This window comes from Polypterus senegalus, unplaced genomic scaffold (assembly GCF_016835505.1).
Source record: "Polypterus senegalus isolate Bchr_013 unplaced genomic scaffold, ASM1683550v1 scaffold_8029, whole genome shotgun sequence".
NCBI lineage: Eukaryota > Metazoa > Chordata > Cladistia > Polypteriformes > Polypteridae > Polypterus > Polypterus senegalus.
In genome coordinates this window covers 1,638-14,867 of record NW_024378053.1, presented here as the reverse complement: position 1 = coordinate 14,867, position 13,230 = coordinate 1,638, and the positions used below count along the sequence as shown (strand labels likewise).

General features: G+C 39.7%; 1 protein-coding gene across 1 annotated transcript; it reads left to right on the top strand.

The window, feature by feature from the left end:
• Positions 1–5,714: 5,714 nt before the first annotated feature.
• Positions 5,715–7,202, top strand: LOC120519533 (tigger transposable element-derived protein 1-like). Its single transcript, XM_039742499.1, has 2 exons — positions 5,715–5,961; positions 6,013–7,202. Exons 1-2 carry the CDS (start codon positions 5,715–5,717, stop codon positions 7,200–7,202), a joined length of 1,437 nt encoding a protein of 478 aa, XP_039598433.1.
• Positions 7,203–13,230: the final 6,028 nt, after the last annotated feature.

Genomic DNA, 13,230 nt, shown 5'->3' with positions numbered 1-13,230 from the left:
AAAATCCGTGATATATATTTAGACATGCTTACATTTAAAAATCCGCGATAGAGTGAAGCCGTGAAAGTCAAAGCGCGATATAGCGAGGGATTACTGTATATGTTTATATATATATGTGTGTGTGTGTTATATATATATATATATATATATATATATATATATATACTATCAGAATACCAGCCTTGAGAAGTAGTGTGTTAAAGAAGTTATGAAAAGAAAAGCAAACATTTTAAAATAACGTAAGATGATTGTTAATGTAATTGTTTTGTCATTGATATGAGTGTTGTTGTCATATCTATCTATTTATATTATATATATATATATATATATATATATATATATATATATAGCAAAATACCTGCGATTGGCAGCGGAGAAGTAAAAGAAAAGGAAACATTTTAATAATAACGTAACATGATTGACAATGTAATTGTTTTGTCATTGTCATGAGTGTTGCTGGCATATATATATATATATATATATATATATATATATATATACATACACACATCTATACACATACATATATACAGTTATATATATATACATATACACACACACATATATACATACTGTATATACAACATATACATATCTACATATATACTGTATATACACATATATATACAAATCTACATATATATATCTACATATATATATTAGGGGTGGGACTCGATTAAAAAAATAATCCAATTAATTAGAGGCTGTGTAAGAATTAATCTTGATTAATCGTAATGTAATCGCACACGTAAATTTGCCCCAAATCGCAAATGTTTTTTTTTTAATTTAAAACGGTTTTAGTGGGCGACAGAATCAAATAATAGACATGGACATGAATATTGTAAACTGAAGCTGTTTTAATTTCTGAAAAAAAAGCTTTTAAACTGCATTTGAATTCAAAACAGAAACAAAAATATCATCCCTGGTTAAAATTGGGCAGACTTAAAAATAAAGTGGTAGTTTAAGTACATTTTCAGAATAGTATTGTCTTTAAATAATAATAACCAAAATTTCAACATAAAGTGCAGTTTTAAAAAAATAAGTCAGAAACATAAAAGGTAATTTGACCAGCTTACTCTTTAAACTCTGAGTAACCTTATCCAAAATTATTTTGTACATTAGGCTAAAACAGTGTGATCATTGAACATTTTGTAATTAGATGTAATTAGAATTTCTAACAGATCACGGAAGTCCAATGATCCCCAGTAAGAGCCACAAAGTCCGCTTTCTGTAATGCATCTAATTTTGCTTGCTTTTCAGTGTGCACAAAACCACGCTTTTATCAAGGCTTCGCTTCGGGTAGTCGAAATAATCAGTCGTAGAGCGCTTTATTCTGACTCTAACATTTTTGTAGCTGTGATGTGTGCATCAGTGTAATCGATGTACCAGGAAATCATGCATTGACAAAAGTTCCCGTTTGCTTGGAATTGAAAGTGTGATTAAATGCGTTATTTTTTAACGCGTTATGGAGTACATGCATCAAAGCTTCTCAGCTGTACTTGTGCTAAGAAAGGAAAAATTTTAAAAATAATGTAACATGATTCTGCGTTAACCTAATATTTTTTCATACGTCCCAAACCAAGGAGATCTAAGGTAAAATGAATCGGGTAGCGCGTACATACTCAGTGCATCCCTCTCGGGAATCGAACCTCGAATGTCAGCGTTAGAGGCTTAAGACTCTACAATTGCGCCACAGCGTGTGGCTTGTCTATGCTAAAGTATGTATTGTAGATTGGGGTATATATATACATTTATATATATATACCCGTGTACCGCAGTGGAGAAGTAGAAGTTATGAAAAAGAAAAGGGAACATTTTAAAAATAACGTAACATGATTGTCAATATACAGTAGTTGTTTTGTGAGTGTTATTGAATGTTGCTGTCATCAAGGATTTGATTATCATTATTTCTTTCAATCAGGCTCGTATTTGTAGGATGTGTTCAAGTTACATTCCGTGTTTGTCAATCGTTGTAAAGATAAGAGGTTTCATTCATCGATTAGTTCCTTACTGCATCAATAAACAGCTCGTCTTCCTCTTTATCTGAGACGTGACAAACTGCATGCACGGTTTTTTTTACGCTGTCTTCCTTTAGCAGGACATTCACTTTTTCCACCGTGTGCTTTGTTTCCGCAGTAGCTGCACTTATGAATATGATTGTATGTATAAAACGCTTCATATTTTTTTGCTGCCTTCTCAATTGTGTAATTCGGTTGTTGTTCAGCACTCTTTGGAACTGTTGCTTTTTGTCTGTGCACTGTGTCAGTTCACGTGAGCCGCTTGGTGTTCTTGCATCGAAGGTTCCCAGCTGTACTGGTGCCATCTCGTGTAATGTCAGCTAAGACCCGGCACTTAAAAGTTTCTCTCGCAGTTTCAATGAGTTTGTGCCAAACACCACCCTGACCATCTCATCTTCCTCTACATAAGCGCAGTCCTTCACCCGTGAATATTTAGCGGCAGTGTTTGTATTGGATTGCCGCTGATGGACGGCCTTATATGGGCAGGCACTAAATTACAAACGCTAGTGGCAGCCTGTCTATGAACTTAATTTAATATAAACTTACGGTTCACGCCGTGCTTTGTTTCCGCATATGCATCATTTGCTTCATAATGTTTTTCTGCCTTCTCAATTGTGAAATGGCGTTTTGTGCTTGGCGTTCTTCCTTGTTCTCTACGTACTTACGTAGGAGGCGTGATGATGTCACACGAAACTCCGCCCCCATGCCATCTCCAACTAAAGACTCCATTACATTATATGGGGAAAAAAGCTTCCAGTTATGACCCTTATGCGTAGAATTTCGAAATGAAACCTGCCCAACTTTTGTAAGTAAGCTGTAAGGAATAAGCCTGCCAAATTTCAGCCTCCTACCTACACGGGAAGTTGGAGAATTAGTGATAAGTCAGTGAGTCAGTGAGTGAGTGAGGGCTTTGCCTTTTATTAGTATACTAGCAAAATACCCGCGCTTCACAGCGGAGAAGTAGTGTGTTAAAGAAGCAATGAAAAAGAAAAGGAAACATTTTGAAAATAACGTAACCTGATTGTCAATGTAATTGTTTTGTCACTGTTGTGAGTGATGAGTGTTGTTGTCATATATATATATATATATATACATACATACACACATATATATACACACAAATACATATATATATATATACATACATACACACACACACATATATAAACATATATATATACATATACATACATATCTACATATATACACACACAGCTATTTCGTATCAGTGCAATACGCTGTTTGTTAAAACGGTTGACTCCCGCTCTTACGTGCAATAACAAATCAAATCATTCAGTTGTCTTTGCTCAGATGTCATTTTAGAGCTGGACGCCTGCCATCTTTTTGGCCACAAGTTCGTTTCTGTTTGGTGTGAGGTTCTGTGTTGTGGAGATTCTCAGGATGGATTGCAGGTGCTCATCAGTGAGGCTGACTCCTGTGTGCTGTTTTGTTAGTCTTTATCACTGAGAAGAGCTTCTCACACAGATATGTGCTACCAAACATGCACAAGGTTCGAGCCGCATGTAGACGGACTTTTTTTGTTCTTCAAAGTCACCAAAGCGCCGTGCAAGCTCAGTGCGCAATAACTCTAGCCAGCGCTGCATATAGGATCTGTAGTTTATTGTGTTACCAGCGCTTCATATACCCGGCTTTAATAACAATAATACAGTATATAAAATGATCTCGGGCGGATATAATTACGCCGGGCGGATGTGGCCCATGGCCCTTGAGTTTGACACATATGGACTAAATAGAACTTGAAAAGATATATTTTTTCAAATGTGATCGCGCAATTCAGATAGAGTTGACGCGCACTACAGCCTGCATGCCTCAATGAGTCATCCTCCCTCGCTCTTACTTTTTTACCGTTCATCTAATGAATACACTGAGTATGGCTTTACCAAAACAATCATTGATGGCGAATAAAGTATCCATTATTCGATGTAGAGCGGGATATATATATAAATATATATATACCCGTGTATCGCAGCGGAGAAGTAGTGTGTTAAAAAAGCTAGAAAAAGAAAAGGGAACATTTTAAAAATAACGTAACATGACTGTCAATATACAGTATTTGTTTTGTGAGTGTTACTGAGTGTTGCTGTCATCAAGGACTTGATTATCATTATTTCTTTCAATCAGGTTCGATTTGTAGGATGTGTTGTGTTCAAGTTACATTCCGTGTTTGTCAATCGCGTTGTAAAGATGACAGGTTTCATTCATCGATTCGTTTCTTACTGCATCAATAAACAGCTCGTCTTCTTCTTTATCTGAGACCTGACACACTGCATGCACGGGTTTTTTTTTACACTGTCTTCCTTTAGCGGGACATTGACTTTTTCCACCATGTGCTTTGTTTCCACAGTAGCTGCATTTATGAATATGCTTATCAGACGCTTCATATTTTTTGCTGCCTTTTCAATTGTGTAATCGGTTTTGTTCAGCTCTTTGGAACTGTTGCTTTTTATCTGTGCACTGCGTCAGTTCACGTGAGCCGCTCGGTGTACATGCATCGAAGGTTCCCAGCTGTGCTGGTGCCATCTCCTGCTATGTCCATAGCTTTATTTAATGTTACCTTAGTCCTGGCACTTAAAACTTTCTCTCACAGTTTCGCTGATTTTGTGTCAAACACCACCCTGACCATCTCATCTTCCTCTCCATAAGCACAGTCCTTCACCCGTGAATATTTACAAGTGGCAGTTTGCTATTGGATTGCCGCTGACGGACGGCCTTATATGGGCAGGCACTAAATTACAAACGCCAGCGGCAGCCTGTCTATGAACTTAATTTAAAGTGTAGGTTTACATCGTGCTTTGTTTCTGTATATGTCACTCGCTTTCGCTTCTTATTGTTTCGCTGCCTTCTCAATTATATAATGCATGTTTTCTTGGCGGTTTTGAGGTCTTCCTGGTTTTCTATGTACTGCGTGATTACGTGGGAGGCGTGATGATGTCACACGAAACTCCGCCCCGACGGCGTTGAAGCTCATCTCCATTACAGTAAATGGAGAAAACTGCTTCCAGTTATGACCATTACGCGTAGAATTTCGATATAAAACCTGCCCAACTTTTGTAAGGAAGCTGTAAGGAATGAACCTGCCAAATTTCAGCCTTCCACCCACACGGGAAGTTGGAGAATTAGTGATGAGTGAGTGAGTGAGTGAGTGAGTGAGGGCTTTGCCTTTTATTAGTATAGATATATAAATAAATATATATATATATATAAATATAATATAATACATATATATATAATATAATACAGTAATCCCTCGCTATATCGCGCTTCGACTTTCGCGGCTTCACTCTATCGCGGATTTTATATGAAAGCATATGTAAATCTATATCGCGGATTTTTCGCTGCTTCGCGGATGTCTGCGGTCTTTTTATTTCTGGTACGTGTACTGTATATGCTTCCTCTGTTGGTTTGTCCATTTGAATACAAACAAGGGACACTTTTGGCGGATGGCTGAGAAGCTACCCAATCAGAGCATGCAGTTACGCTCCTGGGTGTTGACTGGCTCTGTGACGGGGAGCGCAGAATTCGATTGCGCTTAAAGTCAGCACCCCGTCTCGCTCATTCAGTTAATCAACGTGTTTCTTTGTGAAGTCGGCATCTCGTCTCGCTCATTCAGCTAATCAACATGTTTTTTTTTGTGAAGTCGGCATCAACGTGCATACTGTAGTCAAGCCCTTCGTTATGTCTACAAAACGATCTGCTGCTGCTACTTCTGGAGTCGTGCCCAAGTGCCAACGGAAGATGTTAACAATTGCTGAAAAGGTACAATTGTTGGACATGTTGAAGCAAGGGAAAAGCTATGCCGCTGTAGGACGCCACTACGGCATCAACGAGTCCACGGTTCGTTACATTAAGAAGGATGAAAAGAGCATTCGATCTACGGCCGCAGTGTCCTTTAACCAGGGTGCGAAACGAATTGTAAGTGGACGTAATAAGGCGGTAGTCCGGATGGAATCTGCTTTAGGGATTTGGATCGAAGACTGCCGGAAGAAAAACATTCCCGTGGACACCAATATCATCCGAGAAAAGGCCAAGCAACTTTATGATAGGTTTGCGGATGCCGGAGATGCTCTAGACGACGAACTTCAACCTGGAACTTCTGCTGAATCCCCCAGAGAGAGCTGTGAATTTACTGCCAGCAAGGGCTGGTTTGAAAAATTCAAAAAAAGGTTCAACTTGGCCAGTCTGAACCTGCAAGGAGAGGCTGCCTCCGCAGACAAAGCCGCAGCCGAGAAATATGTTGCGGACACGTTCACGGCGATCATTAAAGAAGGCGGATATCGGCCTGAAACTGTGTTTAATATGGATGAGACAGCCCTATTTTGGAAGCGGATGCCGTCTCGTATTTTTATCATGAAGGAGGAGGCAAGAGCCCCGGGGTTTAAGGCTCACAAAGATCGCATCACGCTGGTCATGTGCGCCAATGCTGCGGGCTTTATGATAAAGCCTGGGCTCGTTTATAAGTCCAAAAACCCCCGGGCCAAGAAAAATAAAAACCTGCTGCCTGTGTACTGGATGCACAACCCGAAGGCCTGGATTACGAAACGCCTAGCGTCGGATTGGTTTCACCAATGTTTCATCCCAGAGGTAAACATCTACCTGGCAGAGAAAGGGCTGGAGTTCAAAGTCCTTTTACTTCTGGACAATGCTGGAGGTCATCCCTTGGATCTATGCTACCAAGGTGTAAAAATAGAGTTCTTGCCGCCGAATACGACGTCACTGATTCAGCCAATGGATCAAGGAGTTATCCGGGCTTTCAAAGCATTGTACACCAAGAACAGCCTGCAACACATGGTCGAGGCAATGGACACGGACGATGACTTTTCCCTGAAGGAGTACTGGCGTAAGTACGTGATCACATCGTGTATGGTGAACGTGCAGAAGGCCCTTAACGATATGAAGAAAGGGACAGTTAATGCCTGCTGGAAGAAATTGTGGCCAGAAGTTGTGCATGACAAGGGCTCTTCTGCAGAAGAAATTCAGCACTCGGCGGTTGACAAGTCAGTCAGGCTGGCAAAACTGCTAGGAGGAGAAGGATTCAACGACATGACCTGTGATGACGTCAACGAGCTGCTTGATGCCCACTCGAGCAGCTGGCGAAGAAGATTTGGCCGAGATGACCAAGTCAGCGAGCGAAGAAGACGACGACCCAGGCCAGGAAGAAGATGACCCCGGCCTAACTCTTGAGCGTCTCGCGACCATTCTACGAATGGCAAAGATCTACAAACATCAGTCGAAGAATGGGACCCGCAAATGATTCGTTCTTTGCAATTTAAAAATGCTGTTGACGGCGCCACGGAAGTGTACAGGAACCTCTTTACACAAATGAAAAAGCAGCGCCACCAACTGCCCATCACGATGTTCCTCACCCACAAAACACTGCCTAGTATGCCTTCAGTGGAAGAAGAAAGTCCAGATGACGGCGGCGGTGCTACACAGTCGCCTGAAGAGGCTCCTTTAGAACCGCTGTGACATTGCAGTAAATGTCATCGTTATCGGACAAGTCGTCGTGTCATTGTTGGTGAGTACCCATAACTAATTTTCTACGTACTTAGTACATTTATGTACGTTTATTGTAACTGTACACACGTTTTTTTACAATTTTTCTTGCATTTTAGGTATTTTTTGCCGGTGGCCTGTCTATCGTAATGGTTCTAATCTGTGATACTGGAGATGCTCCACAATATCTTTAAAATAACATTTTGGTATTATGTACAGCATTTACGTTATAGATTTTTCACTTTGTATTTTTATATTACCTAATCAATTACAATATGTTTAAAACTGTATTACGTATTAAATAAAACTCAACAGTGATATAGGATACTTATAGTTGTGAGTAGTATATAAACAATGTGTTTACATACATAATTTCAACAAATCTTACCTAATAACTAAGAGAATATAAAGGGTTTATGCTGTATAACTCTGCGGGGAATATTTATAAACAGTGTGGGAGAGTATAGAAGGGCTTAAAATATATAAAAATAACCATACAAACATATGGTTTCTACTTCGTGGATTTTCACCTATCGCGGGTGGTTCTGGAACGTAACCCCCGCGATCGAGGAGGGATTACTGTATGTATGTATATAAAATATATAATATATATATGTATATATATGTATATATATATATATATATTTGTGTGTATATGTGTGTGTATGTATATGCATGTGCGTATATGTAGATATGTATATATCTATACTAATAAAAGGCAAAGCCCTCACTGACTGACTCACTCACTCACTCACTGACTCATCACTAATTCTCCAACTTCCCGTATTGGTAGAAGGCTGAAATTTGTCAGGCTCATTCCTTACAGCTTTCTTACACAAGTTGGGCAGGTTTCATTTTGAAATTCTATGTGTAATGGTCATAACTGAAAGCTATTTTTCTGCATAAACTGTAATGGAGTTGAGCTGGAAAGCTGTGGAGGGGCGGAGTTTCGTGTGACATCATCATGCCTCCCACGTAATAACGTGAACTGACTTTTAACGCAGTACGTAGAAAACCAGGAAGAGCTGCAAAAAGCGCTTAAGAAAACATGCATTATATAATTGAGAAGGCAGCGAAACAATAGGAAGCGAGCGAATGACATATATACAACCATATTCATGAGTGCTGATACTTCGGAAACAAAGCACGGTGTAAACATAAAATTTAAATTAAGTTCATAGACAGGCTGCCGCTGGTGTTTGTCATGCGGGATACAACTTTAATGAGAGGACGCAGGATATAAACGAGAGTTGTATATTATTGTTATTAATGGCCCGGGGATATGAAGCGCTGGTAACACAATAAACTACAGATCCCATAATGCAGCGCTTCAGTTGCCTTGCCGAACACTTACTGCGTTAATCAAGTCTAGCTTATGATGCTGCAAGTTATTGCGAAGCTAGCTCACACGATGCAGAAGAGAAAAGTTGATTCTGAACATAGAACCCTTAAAAACCGAAGGGAGGCTGAGTATATGTTTACTGACATTGCTGGTAAACCCGTGTGTGTCATTTGTGGAGCTAATGTGGCGGTAATTACAGAATTTTATCTAAGACGGCACTATGAGACAAAACATCACGATAACCTGAAAGACCTGAATGCAATGCACAAGATACAGAAAGCAGAAGAGTTAAAGAAGAATCTGACACTTCAGCAGACGTTTTTACCCGTACAAAATCACAAAGTCATTTCAAGTGAAGCTACTTTTATGGGGGACACAAATGCACCAGTGCAACTTGCCCCACTTTCCCTGTTGCCAAGTAATGTTGAACCAAGTCGGCACTACGGTGTTCCCAAATGTGCACTTTATTTATTTAAGGTTTGAGTTGATTTATTCCGGAATAATATTCTGTCGACTAAATAAAAATTCCTTCTATTTAAAATTTAAATAGAACTTGAACAGAAACGATAGTTCATAATATCCACGAAGACTTGCACGTAGGAGCGGGAGTCATCCGTTTTAACAAGCAGCGTATTGCACTGATACGAAATAGCCTGCCAATTTAATTATTTAGGAACGGATAAATAAATTAAGATTTTGTACAAATAATGTTTTTCATTTTTCTTCCTTCATGGATTCTGGCACCCCCAGCAACAGTTGCTCGCACCCCAAAGACTGTATATATATATATATATATATATATATATATATATATATATATATATATATATATATATATATATATTTATTATATTATATATATACATACATATACATACATATATACACATACATATACATATATACAGTATATACATACATATATACATATATATATACATACATACATATATACATATATATACAGAGCTCAGAGCTGAAAGTCACGTGTGCTTAGTTTGCAAACGCTCGAGTCTGTTGAGAGTTGTTGGTTTGTTCTGTGGTGTGAGATTTACATTAAAAAAATACATTTTGCTCTTAAAAACTTGGGATTTGGTTGCCGCTACGGAACCGTGTGGGAATTTTTAAAGCTTTTTCCCTTTAGAAGGGTTTTTTTGCTTTTTTCGCCGCACAAGAGCAAAAGTAGCTGGGTGTTTGGAAGTGCGCTTGGAAAAGTTATTTGTACTTGTTCTTTTCTTGTTATCTGTATTTGAATTAGCATCGAGGCGGCAGGGTAGAAAGCAGCAGTAACTGATATCGGCATTTGTAAATAAATAACCGCGTCGTCGTAACAGCGATTCCTTAGTTTAAAGGAAAAGAAAAAAAGGCCGCGGCTGACTTCAAAGCAGTAAAAGGTGGAAACTCAGTAGTGCGCAGGTAAGCGGCCTGCGTTAAGACACCGATCAGGCACAAGGAGCAGTAGGAGCAAATAAGGTAGTAAAGTTTTATTTATTTGTTTATTTTAGATTAAACAGTCCTTAGCGGTCCAGAGGCAGAACAGTTAAGTGGGCGACAGCGTATTGGTTCATTAATACGGGGGAATACAAACAGTGCGAGTGAAGAGCTTATAAGTAAGAAGAGCGCAAAGTTAGGAGAAGAGACAGAGAAAAGTAAAGTTAACCTCATAGAAAGGCAAACAGCAGGCAGCTGAGAGGGAGAACAGTACAGGAGCTTAAGGGGAAAAGGTGTAAAATATCTGTAGCAGATCTTAGTGTTACCATTTAAGTTAAGGAGCAGCTGAAAGAAGAAGAAATTTAATTTTAAGAAAAAAAAAATATATATAGTTAAGGCAGCTTAGTAATCCCAAATCAAATTTTAATAATGAGGCCAGTGCAATGCAAGTCCTGTTGGATGTTGGACTTTTTAGATGATGGTTTGGAAGAGCCAGTTGTCTATGAGGGCTACATCTGCAAGAGATGCCAGCTGATCCAGCACCTCGAGCTCAGGGTCGCTGAACTGGAGGAGGAGTTGGCTGACCTGCGTTGTAATAGAGAATTGGCGGACTTGGCCCAGGTGTCCTTTAGAGATAGTGTGCACCCCTAAGGTGGCGGGAGGAGATTCCAGACCAGACAGGTAGGAATAGGTGGGTCACGGTCGCAAGCGTAAGGTAAAGGGTGCACACTGTCTGGGGGCATCAACCCCAGAATTAGAAGTGTCTAACCGTTATCATGTCCTGGCGGAGCTGGACGGTGACTCTGATAATTCTGAGGTGGTAGGCAGGGTTGAGGAGCCCCAACGGGCCACCTCAAAACCAGTTCCCAAAAAGAGAGAGGTAGTGATAGTTGGGGACTCAATCATTAGGGGGATTGAAGCGCAGGTGTGCTCCAGAGAGAGAGAGTCTCGTACGGTGTGTTGCCTTCCGGGAGCACAGGTGGGAGACCTCCTGGAAGGGTGGATAGGCTCTTGGCCAGAGCGGGGGTGGATCCAGTTGTCATTGTCCACGTTGGAACAAATGACATACATAAGGGTAGTCTGTCAGTTCTGCGATCCAAATTCAAAGAGTTAGGTACCAAGCTGAGGAGCAGAACTGACAAGGTAGTCTTCTCCGAAGTTCTGCCTGTGCCACGCGCCAGTCCAGGTAAGATTGAGGAGATTAGAAGGCTTAACGCGTGGCTCAAATCTTGGTGCAGGGTAGAAGGGTATAGGTTTATGGGGCATTGGGACTCCTTTTGGAACAGATGGGACCTGTTCCGCCGTGACGGGTTACATCTGAACCGGAGGGGCACCAATGTATTGGGGAGGCGTATGTGTAGGCTAGTCGAGGATTGTTTAAACTAGGGAATGGGGGCAGGGAGTTTAGGACAGGCCAGATTTAGATCTATACATGGAAGAACAAACAATGGTGTAGAAATAAAAATGCATAGTAATGTAAATTTTAAGCAAACACGTAAAGATAGAAGGATTAACACATTAAAAATAGCTTGCCTTAATGCTAGAAGTATCAAAAATAAGGTAAGTGAGTTGGAGTTGTATGTAGCAGAGCACAATTATGATATTATAGCAATAACGGAAACCTGGCTAAATAACAAAGATGGGGATGAGTGTAACATAGAGGGATACACATTTTTAGGAAGGATAGACAGAACAGAAAAGGAGGTGGGGTTGCTGTTTATGCCAAACAGGAATTAAATGTAAGTCATCTTCAGTTGGATGATGAGCCCCATCTTAGTGAGGACATGTGGCTTCGCCTGGAAAATATTAGGGAAAAGGTCTCATTTTAGGAGTGTGTTATAGACCACCCAATTCAGACAGTAATTTCAACACACATCTTTTAGTAATATCAAAAGGCAAGTTTACAGGGGATATTATAGTCATGGGGACTTTAATTATCCAAATATTAACTGGGATAACCTTACAGATGGAGGAGCACAAGAGCAGGAGTTTTAGAAGTAATCAGCGACTTTTTTTAACACAGCATGTTAAAGCACCAACAAGGGGTGAAGCCTATCTGGATTTAGTATTCTGTAATAATCAGGATAGAATTGAGGGTGTAGAGGTGATTGAACCACTAGGGTCAAGTGACCATAATGTAATACAATTCTCAGTATTTTGTAAGAGTACAGATGCAAAGACTAAAATTGTTAAGTTGAACTTTAGTAGGGCTAATTTTGAGCAGATGCGACAAAGTCTAAGTAGGATAGACTGGGATAAGCTTTTAAATGTGGAGACAGTCGAGGAGCAGTGGAACAGGTTTAAAATGTTTTACATGTAATGCAGGACAGATACATACCTAAATTTGGAAGTAATAGGAAACTAAAAAACTCCACGATGGATTAATAAAGATTTAAAAAGAAGTTGCAAAGGAAAAACTGCTGTATAAGGCATATAAGACTAATGACTGCAAAGAGAACCGTAGCGTATGAGAACATGAGGGCAACCATTAAGAAGGATATCAGAGAGGCTAAAAGACAGTTGGAGAGGAATATAGCAGATAAGGTAAAGAAGACCCCAAGAGATTCTTTCAGTATTTTAGTAGTAAAAGAACAGTTAAGGAGGAGGTCAAGTTCATCAGGAATAGTAAAGGGAATTAAAAGATACAGACAATGAAATAGCAGATGCCCTAAACTTACATTTTTCTGAGGTGTTTACAAGTGAGCAAGTGGATAACCTGCCAGAGGTAAACGCAACTACTAAGGAGGTACTGAGGGATTTGGAAATTGTAGAGGGAGAAGTGCTGCTCAGATTAAATAAGATGAAATCAAACAAATCACCAGGCCCAGATAATATTTATCCTCGTGTTCTTAAGGAGGCTAGTGAGTACATATATAAACCCTTGACACATATTTTTAGGAAGTCACTGTGCACTGGAGAGATTCC